The following is an 18,055-nucleotide window of genomic DNA, read 5'->3' as shown; positions in this document are numbered from 1 at the left end:
TATATTCCAATTTTAGCGACTTATAAAAAATTTTACTTTCAAAAAATATTGATCCATATTTTGATCGAAATAACTTATTGTGTATACCCGCTATTTATACCCTACACAACTATGTTGTCAGGGTATTATAGCTTTGTGCAGCCCCAAAAGTTTGTAATTTGTAAACACGATACAGGCCACAGTTATGGACCAATCTTCACGAAATTTTGCATGTAGGATGGGTTCTGACCAATGAAGACCCCTATTGTTTTTGGAAAAGATCGGTTAATATTTAGGGGATGAAATGGACCAAAAACATTATTTTTGTCGGTTTTTCTGGTCGCTCCAGAGGCCGCAATTATGGCCCAAACACCGCGAATTTTTGCATGGAGAAGCGGATCGGGCCAGAGAATAAGCATGCATGTTTTGATAAAGATCGGTCAATATTTAGTGGGTCAAATGGACCCTGACTTTTGTGTGAAAAATGACAAAATTTGTATTCTATGACATATATATTTACTCCTGGAGGATGTAGACCCGAGGAGTTGATAGCATATCCAAGAGGGGTGGTTGGCCTTTAAATTGATACCAAATATAGTGATGTATCTACTCAGATGTGGGAGTCACAGTCAAATATTTACAGGTGCTTACGTATTCAGATATTATTTAGTAACTCATTACCAAATTTAAAGGGGGAATATCGCGCTGATGGCTTTAAAATTTTTCATGAAGTTCCAGTTATGGTCAAGAACAACGCCTACAATTTTCGGTGATGATCAGATTGAAATTTTGGGATGAAATGGACCGAAAACTTAATTTTTTGTGTGTTTTCGAGTCGAGTATAATCCGAAAATCACAACAAAAACCACAGTGAAGGTAATCTGGACAAGTAATTAGAAGGACTGTACTGAATATTCGAAAAAGTAAGGAAGAGGTGTTGTTGACCTCTAATCGGGCATGAGGGGGCAAATATCACGAAATATTACTCAGAATAAACATCCTTAGAAAGTTAGAGTTCGTGGTAGTTGTGTAGGGTATCGTATGGTCGGCCCCGTCCGACTATACTGCTCCGCTCACTGGTTTTTATATTCTTTTGCAAATTCGTACCCCCATATCATATTTTGATGTTATTAGGCTTTTCAATTTTTGCTTCTGACCAAAAGTCGATTTTAAGACTTTTCAATTTTTGCTTCTGATCAAAAGTCGATTTTAAGACTTTTCGATTTTTCCCTTTGATTAAAAAGTCGACTCTTCGATCTTTCGATTTTGTCAAATCTGTTCAAAATCGATTTTCGACTTTTAGCGACTAATGCAAAATCGACTAAGTTTTTTTTTTTTAATATGAATTGCTGTTAACCGACAAAATAAAGTTCTGAAATGTGTACATTTTGCGTAATTTGGGCTTATATCCACCACCCGAAAAATAAAAAAACTTCGATCAATATTGATAATATTTGAAAGGGAGATTTTTATACTCAAAGAAAATCAAAAAGGCTGGGTTTTTGGAAATTCGAACTAGAAGGGTACAAAAAGTACTAAAATGTACCAAATATGGTACCCATTGTATTAGGCGATCGGTAAGAGCTAGAATTCTGAAATTTGGCATGTGGATCACTGATGGAAAGTTAGAAAGATGTACAAAAGGGTTTTTGGAAATTCGACCATTAAGTGTACTAAAAGTACTATACTTTACTAAATTCAGTTCTAATTGTATATGTATTGAAAATACATAGCTAGAATCTTGAAACGTTATATGGAATAAAGGTTGGGAAATGGTATTGATGTATGGAAATGGTTTATGAAATTAGTACATATTTATATAAGGTACTAAATTTAGTACTATTTGCGTTTAAATGAATGTATAGAGATGAAAGCCTAAAATCGGAATTAGGAATACTATTGTAGTACAGGATTGAGGTAGCTTTAAAAAATCGTACATGTGTGTACGAAATGTACTAAATGGTACTAAATTTGGTGCAAGTTGGATTTAGGTGATCGGATAGAGCTGAAGTCTTCAAATTGAGAATTAAAATGACTGTTGGAGAGTAGGATTGAGGTAGTTTTAAGAAATTCGTACTTACTGCTACGAAAAGTTCTATATGGTACTAAATTTAGTACAATTTGGATTTTGCTTGCAAGGATAAAGCTGAAAACTTGAAATTTGGAAGTAAGATTACTGTTGAAGATTGAGCTATAGACACATCTTTGGAAATTCGTATTTATGTGTAAGAAAAGTACTAAACAGAGCTAAATTTGGTAAAATTTGGATTTGGGTGAATGGAGAGGTTTGGAAACCTAAAGTGTTGGAAATTCGAACTCATAAGTACGAAAAGTGTTGGAAATTCGAACTCATAAGTACGAAAAGTACTAAATATGGATCTATTTGAACGGATAGGGCTGGAATCCTGAAATTTGTCATTGGAAATAGTTTTGGAGTGTGAAATTGAGAAGTTTTAGAAACTCGTACTAACGTCTACGAAAAGTAATAAATGATACTAAATTTGATACAATTTGGATGTTGGTGAACGGATAGAGCTGGGATCCTTAAATGTGCACTTAAGGTTATTATTGGAGTGCATGACTGAGGTAGTTTTGGAAATTCGTCTTATGAGTACGAAAAGCACAAATTTGGAACTCGACTTCTGAAAGTTGTCACTTAGGTTACTCTGGGAGTGTAGGAAAAGTACAGAATGGTACCAAATCTGGTACAATTTCGAGAACAGACAGAGCTGAAATCTTAAATTTGAACTTATGATTGCTATTTGAAAGCAGGTATGGAATATTGAGATAGGTTTGTAATTTGGGTACGAAATGTACAGAATGGGTCCAAATCTGGTATAATTTGTTTTTTTTTTTTATAAACAGACAGAGCTGGAATGCTCAAATTTGGACTTACGATTACTTTTTGAAAGAAGGATTGAGGTACATTTGGAAATTTGTACTTATGAATACGAAAAGTACTAAATTTTTAATACTTTCGAAATTAGTTGCTATTAGCGGTATGTCCTTAGAAACGACATCAAATATATACGAAACTTTCCTCGGGACTTTCCGATTCAGTACACCCCACCTTAAGGTGGAGGCTACAAACACAAATAATAAAACAGAAGCATCTTTAAAATATTTTTTAACCCAAGCATTAATTTCTTCCTTTTATTATTCGCAGTAATTTCATTTTTACTAACCACAGGAAAATTTTGAAAGAAATAATTATTTTTTTCTGCCTTATTATTAAAAAGAAGGTCAGGTCCATTCCATTTTTGATTCCCTAATGTAATAGAAGGATTATCATGAATTAATACATTAATTCTAACAACTTGAAAAAAGATTGTTCCATTAAAATTAACAATAATTAGTTTGTATAGAAAAGTATAGAAAAAAATCCACTACAGATTTAAATATTGGCCTCATATATAATTTCATCCAATTTACTGTAAATGTGCACTAAAATTTTTAAAATTTTATTTAAATATAAAAAATCGCAAATTTCTGTAAATTGTACACACACGAATTGATTTGCTAATATATCCCTTCAAGAGCACACAATAATTCAACACTTTTCACACCGCCCTCGTTGGCCCACTCGTATCTGACATGTATATAGATATTGTTTTCAGATTGTTTTCGAAAAAATTGATTACTTTCTTTCGATTAAATAGCATTGCGGACATTCAAGCCATCACATTCAATAATGCGAGTAGAGAGGGCATTTCCATTGAATTTAGATCATCGGGGGATTTATTGTGAATCTACTTCGTAATAAGTTTTTTTTTCATTCTTTTTACACTTCTTTACATTTGTAATTGACGAGACCAACAACGAACGGCTGGCTGGCTACGATTTTAATTACTCATCAATTTTTGTATCGGAACTGATAAGCGATATGCATTAACTGAGAGCGGTTATAAATTTTCTGTTTGAATTCTTGTTGTTGTTTTTGTTATTATTGCTATTATTATTGTAGTGGTTGAAAATATTTGAAATTTTTTAAAGAAAAATAGGCTGATATTGGAATTATCTTTACGTTTTCGTTCACACACAATTAACGACGCTATGGCAAATGGCGGAAGTGCTTTTCTCTTTGCGTTTCGTTTAACTTTCCGAATCTCCGTAGAACCGTTAAGAGCGACAGCTCGCGATATACTGTTTCTTATTAGAAAATTTTGGTAGTTGAGACAGTTAGCAATTTCTACTTCGCCAGCTCCTGTTGAGTATCATATACACTGCGTATCATAACTATAGACGCACCATTAATTCAATTGGTATGTTAGTTGACAAATAAAATGAACCCATTAAGTTATTGTTCACAATAAAACGATCAAAAACACATATCATTCAACAAAAATAATTAATTTATTCTTTATGGTTTCGCCGAATTCTGCACTTTCAAAATTGCTGGTGTTGCATAACTATAGACGCACTTTTACAAAATAAGAAAAATTTATTTTTTAAAACTTAAATAAAATAAAATAATTTTTATAAATAATGGGTAGGGCCTCCCTTATTTTGAATAAGTTCAAAAATTTTATCCATCACACTGTTGATCAAAATTATTCGCAAGTCTTCATCGATTGACTGTCATTCATCGATAATCACTTCTTGGAAATAAAATAATGTTTGGTATTGGCGGTTTTCTGCATAGACACGACGAGGCAAGATTCCACACTTGTTCTCGATCGGATTCTGGTCGGAAATTTTAATATTTTTCGATTTTAACCATACTTGAGTATGGCCACTTTTATGAACTGGTGCGTTGTCCTGCTAAAAAACGAGTCCTTGATTGTTGCTGCTTTCCCAAAATGTCAATAATTTGTCTTCCAATACTTGAACGTACTCCATTGAATTCATCCGACAACATGGAAATGTCAAATAATGGCTATAAAATGCTCCCAAGGCCATTAAGGAACCGCCACCGAAATATTGTATTAAGAAATAACGATATTTCGGTAACCGCCACCTTGGGAGCATTTTATAGCCACGGAATGCTTCATTTGACATTTCCATGTTGTCGGATGAATTCAATGGAGTACGTTCAAGTCTTGGAAGACAAATTATTGCCATTTTGGGAAAGCAGCAACAATCAAGGACTCGTTTTTTAGCAGGACAACGCACCAGTTCATAAAAGTGGCCATACTCAAGTATGCTTAAAATCGAAAAATATTAAAATTTCCGACCAGAATCCGATCGAGAACATGTGTGGAATCTTGCCTCGTCGTGCCTATGCAGAAAACCGCCAATACCAAACATTATTTTATTTCCAAGAAGTGATTATCGATGAATGGCGGTCAATCGATGAAGACTTGCGAATAATTTTGATCAACAGTGTGATGGATAAAATTTTTGAACTTATTCAAAATAAGGGAGGCCCTACCCATTATTTATAAAAGTTATTTTATTTTAATTAAGTTTTAAAAAATAAATTTTTCTTATTTTGTAACAGTGCGTCTATAGTTATGCAACACCAGCAATTTTTAAAGTGCAGAATTCGGCGAAACCATAAAGAATAAATTAATTATTTTTGTTGAATAATATGTGTTTTTGATCGTTTTATTGTGAACAATAACTTCATGGGTCCATTTTATTTGTCAACTAACATACCAATTGAATTAAGGGTGCGTCTATAGTTATGATACGCAGTGTATTAACTTCGAAACAATACTCTTTCATTGCGTAGCTGCGGGTCTTATCAATTGGCTTGAGTAACAGATAGTGGTCTTGTATTGAACACGCTACTTTACGTCGGTTGTAAATATATTTCAATAAATTGATTTAAGATATAAGGGTGGAATATTTAAGAGCATGGTATAATAATTTGATATCGAAGAAAATAGTAAAATCTAGTAGATTCTTGCAGTACGGGAACAGACCAGTTGGGTTCGGTATTTTTTAGCCTCAAACCTAATTAAAGCCAGTAAGGAAAGCTCAAAAGTCGGACGGGATCGACTATATGATACACTTTGGATACATACAAGACATGCTAATATATACAATATCCTGTCAATAGAACAGACATATAATCTTTAGAAGATCATTGAAACGGAATCGGACGAAACAAAATGTGTGATCTACATCGATATTTGAACCAATTAAAAAACCCATACATATACCATTCTGAAATCTATGATAGATTGCATGTCAATCGGATTCTTTTGTGTACCATTTGTATGAAATCGAACAAAATAATGTGGAGCTATATGTATATCTAGTCTTAGCTGAGCAACCGTGACATATACCACTTGATATGCTGCAGCACAGTCCGCTGTCCACAATTTTATATATCGAACAGACGTAGGCTCATCGGTGCACCATTTGCATAAAATCAGACAAAAACATATTTGGGAGATATATCTAAATCTAAACCACTTTTTGCAACTTTAATAAACATCACTCTAAACTCACCTCTCCCAAATTTCGTGTAAATCAAATAAACACAGGCTCTTCGCTGCACCATTTACATAAAATCGGACCAAACTCTATACACGGGAGCAATATCTAAATCTGAACATCAATAAAAATGCATCAATATGGACCTATTTCAATACCTTTTGCAAAATTTTGTATCAGTCGGACAATACTTGGGAGTTTGGTGCATCATTTACATAAAATCGGACGAAACTATATATGAGAGCTATATTTAAATCTAAACCTTTAAAAAGAAATAAAACAAACTCCAAAGACATTAAACTGGGCCTGGTTCAGTACGCTGTGCAAAATATTGTCTCGATCGGACAAATATTATATGTCGACGAAACTATATATGGGAGCTATATCTAAATCGGAACCGATTTCCACAAAACTTCATGGACATCAAACTGGATTGAAATCAGTATGCTGTACAAAATTTTGTATTCATCGGACAAATATTGGGAGTTGGTGCATCCTTTACCAAAAATCGGATGAAAGTATATATGGTAGCTAAATCTGAATCGATTTTCACAAAACTTCGTGCACACAATATGGACCTAATTCGATACGCTGTGCAAAATGTTGTTTCAATTGAAAAAAAATGTTGGTGCACCATTTAGATAAAATCGGATAAAAATATATATGGGAGCTATATCTAACTCTAAAATGATTTCAAGTCCGACAAATATATATAACCTAATCCGAAGCGATTTTGACAAAACTTTGTACACCTTTTTTGGGACTTTGGAACATTATGCCAAATTTCATCTAATAAGGATCATTACAACAATACACGCAATACAAGTCATTACCATAATTTATCATACACATTTTAATCAGAGGTTTTTTTTAAATCATAATCGAAATCATGATACCAATGAGGTACAATGCAGATTTTGTATGAAAAAATAAATCTCTCTCACAATGAACCAAAATTTTGAACTGTTTTCACATGTTAATAAAGTCATTCATGGAGTCCAGCTGGACAACAGCTGCTTCTCAAGTTTGCTGTCAAAATCCGTTATTGTGAATTACTTCCATTATGAAAACATAAACGAAGTCCATATTTTTGACATTAGACTTGACAATTAACAACTGACTTTCGCTAGCTGGGTGACCTTATTAATAGATCTTGGTTTTATATATTCAATAGTTGCCAAATGCAATAAGGAAAGAAAACAACAATTATTAATAGAATCATAGTGTTTAGCGCATATTTTTCAAGCAATCAAATCATTTCAGGAATATTTCAATTGTTTTTGTTTCAAACAAATATTTTTGGAACAAATTTAAAATTTTGTATGTGTACATGCACCAGCTGATTGGCACTTAAATTCTGAATAAAGGTATGTGAAAACAACTAAGATAAAGATTATCACCGTTATGCACTTCACATTATGTATTTGAATTCACATAATCAAACGGATTTTAAAAACAATATCAAATATCGTGTTTCTCAACTTTCCCTTTTATGGAGTTAATCGATGTGTGCACTAAGTGCCTGAAATAATTTTGCATTTTTCAGCTGATTTTTCAATTTCTTAATTGAAAACACATTTGGGAAAATTACAATAACAAAATAGGAATAAAATATACATGTCAAATTATTTCAAATACAAATTTGAGTTAAAATTTTATTGTTTGTTTTAAAATTCGTGGTAACAATTTGTAAACAAATAACAGCTGACAGTCATTTGCAATTATGTCAAAACCGGTGTAAATAACCTTAAATTATTTTTAGAATTTCGTAAATCCACATCATCCACTCGTACTAAATTTCATATGTAATTTTTTTCCGATTTTATGTAAATGATTTACCAAAGAAGGGATTCATATTGCAGCTCTTGTATGCTTCCAAAGTGGTGTGCGGAATCATATAGTTGACTCCATCCAATATGTGTCGTTTTCTTACTGGTTTAATATTACTAATAATATTTATTATTATCCCACATATTTGCTACCTATAAATTAATTTAAAAATATCTACATAATCTAAACATCGCGAAATGCAACGAAAACCACACAAATCTGTATAGCGGCTGGTGTGCTAATTACAAACCAGCTAAGATCTTGGAAAAACATAGAGAAATTATTACATCACATTTATTTTCGAAGTTAAAATTATTAAAAAACAAAATAAAAAATATATAAATTACAGAAACATTTATGTGTTTTACCATTGTACAATTTTACAACGTAAATGTAAAATTAGTTGCAGAAGGATTTGCTTCTATTATTTTTTTTTATTTAAATTATAATGTGTACAAAATTTTCCTGCTGGGTCGTTCCACATTCGTACCATGCTCATTTTTGTATGGATGGTGTGTACTCACACCTTCGTTATTCAGGCAAATTTTGAAAGCAGCATCTGTAAAGGGCTAATCAGAATGCTCGCGTTGAGCCATCCGTCGCGTTATATGTTATCGAAAATACAACAACCACAAGGAAACGATAACACAAACGCTCGAAGTTGATGTGCGCTGCGCTTCGGAGTTAAATATATTTTAACTTTTTGCGTGCGTTAACGCGATAACAAAAAAACGCTCAACGCGAACATTCTGCTTAGCCCTAAAGCGTTCCTAAGATAAACGCATATTACATGTTCAGAAATTTTGAGGTATGTTTACTATTGATGCTATAACTCCGCATCTACGCAGAATTTTAAATGTTTATATAGCCTATGTTACTTTCAGTGCATGCCCCGACATACAGTGTAAATATCATTAAGATATGTTCGGTAACATACAAACAAATTTTTCTATTTTATATATACATATATAGATTAGAAAATCAAAATGTACGTTTTCTACACATATTATTATTTTTATTGAAAAAATACTATTTTCTTTTTGTCATCAATTCATTTTCAAAATCTTTCAAGAAATGAAATCTATTAAATTCTTGCACAACGTGAACAGACCAGTTGTTTATATCAGCAGTTTAAAAAAATATTTAATTATTCACCAATAAATATCTTGTTCCCTTCAGATATAATACACTTATGTCAGGCTTTTGCAATCCCCGAAACACTTCTGAAACGTGCATTTTGGTTTAGCCAACAGCTCCTTTTTCAATTTTTCTTTTATCTCTGCAATCGTAGCAAAACTATTTCCTTTCATCAGAGACTTCAGCTTTGGGAAAAAGAAACAGTCAGATAACGAGATTGTTTTTGGTACGTAACATGGTGCATAATCCATGATGGGCTTTTCCACAATTTTGTACGTTTTTGAAAAAATGTTTCGCGCAAATGTCACAAAATATTAAGGTAGTATACCTTTAACCTCACGAATGCCATGAAAATGATATTGGCAATTCCTAATGATAAATCTTGAATCCGTATACCAATTTCAAATCAAACGAAAATATAAATACAATTTTGTGTATGTCGATTGGCATATTTTCAGCAAATTAAACAAAATGCAATATATTTTCTAAAGCTGTACATTGCTCTCAAGATTTAACCACGGTTGTTATAACATATATTAATAGGGTTTAGAGGCAGGGAACTAGGGTTTAGAGGCAGGGAACTTCAAAATATTTATGAATATAAGTCTGGGTTTATAGATGCATCTTTTGTAAGCAACTCTGCTGAGTTCTTAGAAGTTAGAGGTATAAAAAGTGGCAAGGGGGAAGAAATTCAAAAGAGAATCGAAGAGAGCAGCAGCAGAGTTGCTAAAAAATGTTGCATGTATAAACCCAGACTAAATGATTCAGCAGTTTTAAATTTTGAAAGCTGAACGGTGTCAAAAGCAAATTTATGAAGCAATTGTAAACTATTACTTTGTTTGTTGGAAATAAACCAAGGAATCTATTTTTATGGTCAAAATAATCCTAAGCGCGCTTTGATTATGCCTCCTAAAGTTCAAAAATATTTAACTCCCAAGTGCAACGCACATTAACATAAACCATAGATGTTACCGTCGATAACAAATAACACAATGGACGACGCAACAGATACATTCTGCTTATTACTTTACTGTACGATCTTAAATAGAGAAACACATAAGAGAACTTCAGGCATGGTATATTATGTTGTTTTTTGGCCTGTTCCCGACTGAAAGAATCTACTACTTTCTACTTCGATAACGAAAATAGTAAAATTTAGTAGATTCTTGCAGTACGGAAACCGACCATTTGTTTACTCACATCCATGTTATAATAATAAAAGGTAACAGCAAGTTTTGTTGTACAACAAACGATACAACAACCACATGGAAATTTGTTGTTGTAAGTTATACTAATGTCAACGACATTTGACAGACAAATGTAAACAAAGAAACAAATTATATTTATTTTGTAATATTTTCGAATCCTCAAAATAAAATTGAAAAACATGAATGAAAATTTATATTTCTATCTCTTCCACATCTTTCCTAAAATTGAGACATTGCCACTTATATGTGTAACACATATGAAAATACTGGAAATTGCGAGTTATTCCATGAAGAAAAGGCTAAACAGAATGTTCGCGTTGAGCGTTTTTTGTTATCGCGTTAACGCACGCAAAAAGTTGAAATATATTTAACTCCGAAGCGCAGCACACATCAACTTCGAGCGTTTGTGTTATCGTTTCCGTGTGGTTGTTGTATTTTCGATAACATATAACGCGACGGATGGCTCAACGCGAGCATTCTGCTTATCAGATATAAGCACATCTCATATAAGAAAAAATCGCATATAAGAAAGATTATCAGAAGCACCGAGCCTTTTTACATCTCATCAGTGTAAAAATTGATTCATATAAGAAAAACTCGTATAAGAAAAACACTGATATAAGAAATGTTTGAAACACGCCAAAGCTGACAAAGGTATTTGAAAACGTTTGATATAAGAAAATATGTAAAGGGCTAAACAGAATGTTCGCGTTTTTGGTTATCGCGTTAACGCACGCAAAAAGTTAAAATATATTTAACTCCGAAGCGCAGCGCACATCAACTTCGAGCGTTTGTGTTATCGTTTCCTTGTGGTTGTTGTATTTTCGATAACACATAACGGATGGCTCAACGCGAATTTAGTAACATTGAACATGTTTTATAAAAATAAAATACTTTTTAATTGTATTTGAAAGAATGTTATTTATATGAATAGAAACAAATGCACCTATTTTTGTCAAACTGTGAACTGATTTTAATTTAGTAATTTTGTACTTTTATATTATATCCGACAATTCCATATAAGAAAAACACGCATATATGAAAGAAATCGCCGGCTTTTTTATGTTTCTTATATCCGATATCTACTGTAATCAAATCAGCTAGTTCAAATTCGACCTACGGATCCCTATTCTATTGACAGCAATTGTAGAATTGGGAAATCTAGTTCACGAAGCGGAGCGATCTTTCTCGTTCCTTTTTTTTAAAAGGAACTAGTTCGTAAACATAGTTCCTCTGCTCCATTAAGTTCCATTGCTCCACACAGTTCCTTTGATGTATATAATTCCTTTACTCGATATAGTTCTGACTCCTAGACCGCTCCTTTGAATCTCTCCCTCTTTCATGGTTCTTTTTGTTAATTTTTGCTCGCATAGTTCTGTGTTGATTTGTTAATAGATGAAGAAGTTGAAAATTTATCAAAAATGAAAAAAAAATTCAAAAATATTTTTTAATAAATGACCCCTATTCCGTATTTCGTCGTCATTGTTGACGACGTTTCTCTTTCGACATCACTTCGACCATGGCCTATAAATAAGGTCACCAAGGGAGACCAGCTGATAATCGATATCTCTCAAGTTTGCTGTCAAAATGCATTATTGTGAATTGACTTCCATTATGAAAACGTAAACAAAGTCGAAATTTTTGACATTAGACTTGAGAAAAAACAGCTGTTTTCCGATTTCGATTGCTATCTTGGTGACCTTATTTATAGGCCATGACTTCGACACTGATTTGGTATTCTGATTTGACTGTCAACTTTGACTGTCAACTTTTTTATCGATTATTGACTGTCCAACAACCATAAATATTTTTGTGGTTGCCTGATGAATGACAAACATGTGAGGCCACACTATCAAACAAGCAAAATTTGGGCAAGAGTGCCATTCAAAAATGCTAGTGTGTACACCGCATAACACTCATGTGATGATGTCGACTATTTATCGATATCTCTAAAATTGTGGTCAGCTGTTTATTTTGTTTGATATTTTTGTGCAAAAATGTGTTTGTATCCTTCACCGCACTGTGGCACAGGGCATTATGTCTTGGTACATGTGTTTGCAACATCCAAAAAGAAACGACGTAGACCTATATCTACTTTTTAGTATATACATAGAATTATTTTTCAGTCGATTTATGCATGTCTCTTCATCCATGTATTATTTTAAACAAGTTACATAACACCATTATGATCCGAACGGGATGAAATCCATCCCACTGGTATGAAATTTTATTTGGCACATAGACGAGTCCTATTGATATTGGTCAAAATCGATTCATATTTATATATAGATCCCATATATTTTTCTTTATTTACACTTTATTTTGCATTACGCATTGAACAGATTCTAGAATGATGTTCCTGTTCTTTTTTTAATTTCTTAAAAAAATGTTCCAACACTTGAGTCATCAACAAAAACAATGAAGGGCTAAGCAGAATGCTCGCGTTGACGATGAAATCTTCGACATCGTCGTTGTCACACATTTGGCCTGTTCCCGTTCTGCAAGAATCTACTATTTTTTACTACGATATCACTTTTTTCCTTTATGATATCGGAAAAAATAGTAAAAACTCGTAGATTCTTGCAGTACAGGAACAGACTAAAGGGCTATGCAGAATGCTCGCGTTCAGCCATCCGTCGCGTTAAAGTACATTTACATATACGATTTTAAATCGACTCGATTAACGAAATCCAGAAATACACCCTAATTGTTTTCACATACCTTTAATCATGATTTAAATACGGATCAGCTGATGTTTGTTAGTATACATACAAAATTATAAATTTGCTGCAAAAATATTTCTTTGCAATTTGAACATGAAACGAAGAATTACAACAATGGAAATGTTTTTGAAATGGTGTGATCGTTTGGAAATTTTAAAAAACAACGAAAAACACAAAAATTCTATAAATACTTGTTATTTAATTTTTGTATTTGGTAACCGTTAAATTTAAAAACAAACAACATGTGAAAACAGTTGCAAATTTTTGTACATTGTGAGAGAGTTGTATTTTTTAGCACAAAAACCGCGTTGCATCTCAGCAGTATCATGATTTCGATCATGATTTAAAATAAACCATGCCGCACGATGATTAATTTTGTATGGTAAATCATGATTAAGGAAATAAACCCTGATTCGTCCTTTAATCATGATCAAATGTTATATGTAAATCCGCTTTCATGGCCTATAAATAAGGTCACCAAGATAGCAATCGAAATCGGAAAACAGCTGTTTTTTTTTTCTCAAGTCTAATGTCAAAAATTTCGACTTTGTTTACGTTTTCATAATGGAAGTCAATTCACAATAATGCATTTTGACAGCAAACTTGAGAGGAATCGATAATCAGCTGGTCTCCCTTGGTGACCTTATTTATAGGCCATGTCCGCTTTTAGATGTTATCGAAAATACAACAACCACAAGGAAACGATATGCGTTATCGTTTCCTTGTGGTTGTTGTATTTTCGATAACATATAACGCGACGGATGGCTCAACGCGAGCATTCTGCTTAGCCCTTAATTGTTACGGAATACCAACAATTTTTCAATAGTTATTTCAGCTCTTTATTTAATTAAAGAGCTGGAATTAGTTCCGATCGTTCCTTTCTCGGAATAGTTCCAATGAACTAGTTCGTTCCCGAACTACCTAACTGTAGACAGCTGTATTAAATGTATTAAAAAGTAAGTCCTAGGAAAAAAGTAAACACTAGAGTTGGGCAATCTAGTTCACGTAGCGGATCGATCATTCTCGTTTCTTTTTTAAAAAGGAACTAGTTCCTTAATGTAGTTTCTTTGAACTATGTAATTACTTCATACAAAAAGGATTAATCGAAAGTCGATTTACTTATCCCTAATCATAATTTGCCTAAACCTCATTCGTAAACAACACGGTTTCCATTTAGTCTCTATCCCACCTCATTCGTAAACTTTCGGTTATACCATTTTGAGTTCATCTTTATCGGCCATTTTGTCTTCTCCTCCCATTCGTTAGCAGGTGGATCGTTTTTCAATTTTTTCAGTCGTCGTTTTTATTTTGCTCCGTTCCAAAACCTAAAAGAATCTACTAATTTTACACGTTTTGTAACTTTTTACTCGAAAACCGTTCCTGAACCCATAAAACTGGTAAAGCATTGAATCAAATTTAAGAGATTAAAAAGTCCTAGGAAAAAAGTAAACACGCAACGCATCGAAAAACAAAGGACCAACATTAAGCTGAACAGTTAATTTTTGCGGAAAATCTCATCAAACACTCTGGATAATCTACGAAAAATAAGTGCCTCAAGAGGGGTAAATAACATTTAGTGCGGTCGATTTGAATCTGCCGGCTTTACGTGGAAATGTCAGCCTTTACCGAAACAGCCTTTCTGAAAAAATTGGCAGAGCTCAATTCCAGCCAACAAAGTATTCAGACGTTGTCCTTGTGGCTGATACATCACCGCAAACATCATGCTAGTATTGTCAAGACATGGCTTCGTGAACTGCACGGTGGTAAGTGGCGGAAATTGAAATGCAACGTGACAAAATGTTAATGCAAAATTGTTTTTTTTTTCTACAGTACCCGAACCAAAGAAGTTGACATTTATGTATTTGGCCAATGATGTTATACAGAACAGCAAAAAGAAAGGTCCCGAATACGGCAAGGAGTATATGAATGCCTTACCCAAGGCATTTACACACATTGGAGAAACATGCTCTACCGAAAAGTTATTTGGTAGTTTGGGACGAATTTTAAAAATATGGGAGGAAAGAGGTGTATACGATTCGAAAATTATTGACGATTATCGGACACGCTTGAATTGTAAAAAAGGTTTGGATAATACAGCTAGCTCTACGGCTGGTGAGGAGAGACGTGAAGCAAAACGTAAGCATGAGGACAACAAACATCGTTCGAAAAAGACTCGCCCGTCTCCATCACGAGTTGAGGAGAAAACATCGAGTGGCAATGTTTTGGAACACAATGGAAATGGTGACGACAGTCCATATGTTCCCCTGGGCGAACCACCCGAACCTGAAGATCTCATTAAAGCTTTGATAAGCATTGAAAATTCTGCCTCAAGTGATGCTGTTGTTCGTGAACGTATTGCCAATCTGCCACCGGAAATATCCGAAGTCAGTTGCCTATCTAAATTGGAGGATAAAGAATCTGCTCAAAATTTAGCCAAACAGGTGAGTGAAAATATTTTCGCACAAAAAAGAAAAACGGATTTAGTCTTTGGGTTGGTATGACGCCAATGTAACAGGCAAAAAAAAAAATATACAGAATTAATCCTTGTTTTTGGAATCATATTTTGAATTGACTGTCCATTAGTCTGTGTGTTTTTGTTTTATTTTGCACTTCTCGAATTTTCTCCGTCTGAATTTTTTGATGAAGTTTGCTCCCGAAGATGTATGATCTCCTATAGAGGATTCAAAATTAAAGATATTTCCTTCGGCAAATTGTGATGACTTATATTTCGGTGAACTAATAGCTTATAATTGTGAAAAATAAACTTATATTAAATGTCTTTCTTTATGAGTATATAAGTTACTTCTTTGTAAAATTCTTTTATTTTATTTTTTAGGTTAATGAAGCTGTTGAACTTTTAAATGATTACAATTCAAGACTGGCTGCCGAAATGGAAGAACGTACAAAATTGGCCGTAATGTTACGTGATTTTCAAGCCGAACAAAAGGAACTATTAGCACAGGCTGAAAAACGTTTGGAGGTAAATAATCCGATAACACTGTTTTTATACCCTTCACTACACTGTGGTACAGGGTACTATGTCTTTGTGCATATGATCGTAACAGGCAAATGGAATGGAGATAAATCAGTGGTTCCTTTTGAGAATATGCATAGAATCACTTAGCATAGAATCGATTTATGCATGTCCCTCTGTCCGTTCGTGTATTTTTGTGCACAAGAGTACAAATTTTGCACAGAGTACTGAATTACGTCTAGATTGGTGTATGCCATTTTGTTTGAAATTGCTTCAGATTTAGATGTAGCTCCCATATATAATTTCGTCCGTTTTAGATAAATGGTGCACCAAACTCCCAATATTGGTCCGATTGAGGCAACATTTTGCACAGAGTACTGAATTAGGTCTAGATTGATATATGCTAAGTTTGTTTGAAATCGGTTCAGATTTAGATATAGCTCCCATATAGTTTCGTCCGATTTTAGGTAAATTGTGTACCAAACTCCCAATATTGATTCGATTGAGATAACATTTTGCACAGAGTACTGAATTAGGATTAGATTGATATATGTCAAGTATTGTTGTAATTGGTTCAGATTTAGATATAGCTCCCATATAGTTTCGTCCGATTTTATGTAAATGGCGCGCCGAGGAGTCTATGTTTGTTCTATACTCACTAAATTTAGAAACGAGTGTGGAATTTAGTCTAGAATGCTTTTTGTTAAGTTTTTAAATTCTATTTGCACGATATTTTGTTGTTGAAATCGGTTAAGATGTAGATATAGCTCCCTCATATACATTTGTCCGATTTTTTGCAAATGGAGGAGCCTATGTCTGTTCGCTTTACATGAAATATTGCATAGCGTATTGGATTGAAGACGTTTCAGATTAAGATATAGCTTCCATATATATTTTCATCCGATTTCATCAAAGTGATGTACCTAATAACTAAAGTTTGTCCGCTTAGGACGAATTAGTCCACAACGTACATTAAATGGTGGATGCCATGATTGCACAAATACCTCTATTTATATATAGCTCTTATACATATTTTGCTCGATGATTGACATTCAATTGTTTTAATTTAGTTCACACAGTTAATTTCGTCCGATTCCATTTCAATGGTCCTCCAAAGATGCTATGTCTATTCTATCTAAAGGATAGGTATGTACCACTTTGGGTACATACAAGAGATACTCATATGATCTCTTGTATGTACCCAAAGTGGTAAAGTCGGTCCCATCCGACTTTTGGACTTTCCTTAAAGGATTTAGGAAATTTTGAATGGTGGTGGAGGGTATAAAACGTTCGGTCCGTCCGAAGTTAACATCGCTTCAACTTGTTTATTTGTACTCATGAAATAAATGTTTGCATTAATTTAATTCATTTTGTACATTTTCTTTTAGGAATCGAAAAAGAAAAAGGAAAAAGTTTTGGCCGTACAAAAAGAGATACGTGATCATCTCTCAAATTTGCCTGATCTTACCCAATTACCAGATGTTACTGGTGGCTTGGCTCCATTACCCTCAGCTGGCGATTTATTTAGTATTCATTGAGGCGCTGTTGAGCAATCGTTGTATTCGGCAAAGGAATTCTATGAATTTTTTTGTATTGGAAAATAATTGAATGTAAAACAAACAAAAAATCAATATTAAGATTGACAAACAACAAAAAACTAGTTTTAAGTTATTTTTGGACAAAATTAAAATCTATTGTTAAACGAAAACAAACAAACAAATCTATACGAATGATACAAACCAATGATAATATATAATTTTTTCATTCTTTTGATTTCACAAATATGATTGATTGATTGCACATATATACGGCATGATATT

At 33.3% G+C, this 18,055-nt stretch overlaps 1 protein-coding gene across 1 annotated transcript; it reads left to right on the top strand.

Moving 5' to 3' along the window:
• The first annotated feature begins 14,861 nt into the window (after positions 1 to 14,861).
• Positions 14,862 to 17,773, top strand: LOC133335826 (regulation of nuclear pre-mRNA domain-containing protein 1B). Its single transcript, XM_061544124.1, has 4 exons — positions 14,862 to 15,024; positions 15,092 to 15,702; positions 16,098 to 16,241; positions 17,624 to 17,773. Exons 1-4 carry the CDS (start codon positions 14,874 to 14,876, stop codon positions 17,771 to 17,773), a joined length of 1,056 nt encoding a protein of 351 aa, XP_061400108.1. The 5' UTR covers positions 14,862 to 14,873.
• Positions 17,774 to 18,055: the final 282 nt, after the last annotated feature.

This window comes from Musca vetustissima, unplaced genomic scaffold (assembly GCF_032173495.1).
Source record: "Musca vetustissima isolate MV318-11 ecotype Yass unplaced genomic scaffold, APGP_CSIRO_Mvet_v1 utg20865, whole genome shotgun sequence".
Classification (NCBI taxonomy): domain Eukaryota; kingdom Metazoa; phylum Arthropoda; class Insecta; order Diptera; family Muscidae; genus Musca; species Musca vetustissima.
Note: the sequence above shows the minus strand (reverse complement) of the source record. Positions and strands in the feature narration are given on the sequence as shown.

What these genes read in the sequence shown, in the direction of transcription:
- LOC133335826 (XM_061544124.1), top strand. Translation starts at nt 14,874, where the DNA reads ATGTCAGCCTTTACCGAAACAGCCTTTCTGAAAAAATTGGCAGAGCTC. An exon ending in CTCAAAATTTAGCCAAACAG is followed by an intron (nt 15,703 to 16,097) that starts GTGAGTGAAAAT and finishes TTTATTTTTTAG; the next exon opens with GTTAATGAAGCTGTTGAACT. An exon ending in AGGCTGAAAAACGTTTGGAG is followed by an intron (nt 16,242 to 17,623) that starts GTAAATAATCCG and finishes ATTTTCTTTTAG; the next exon opens with GAATCGAAAAAGAAAAAGGA.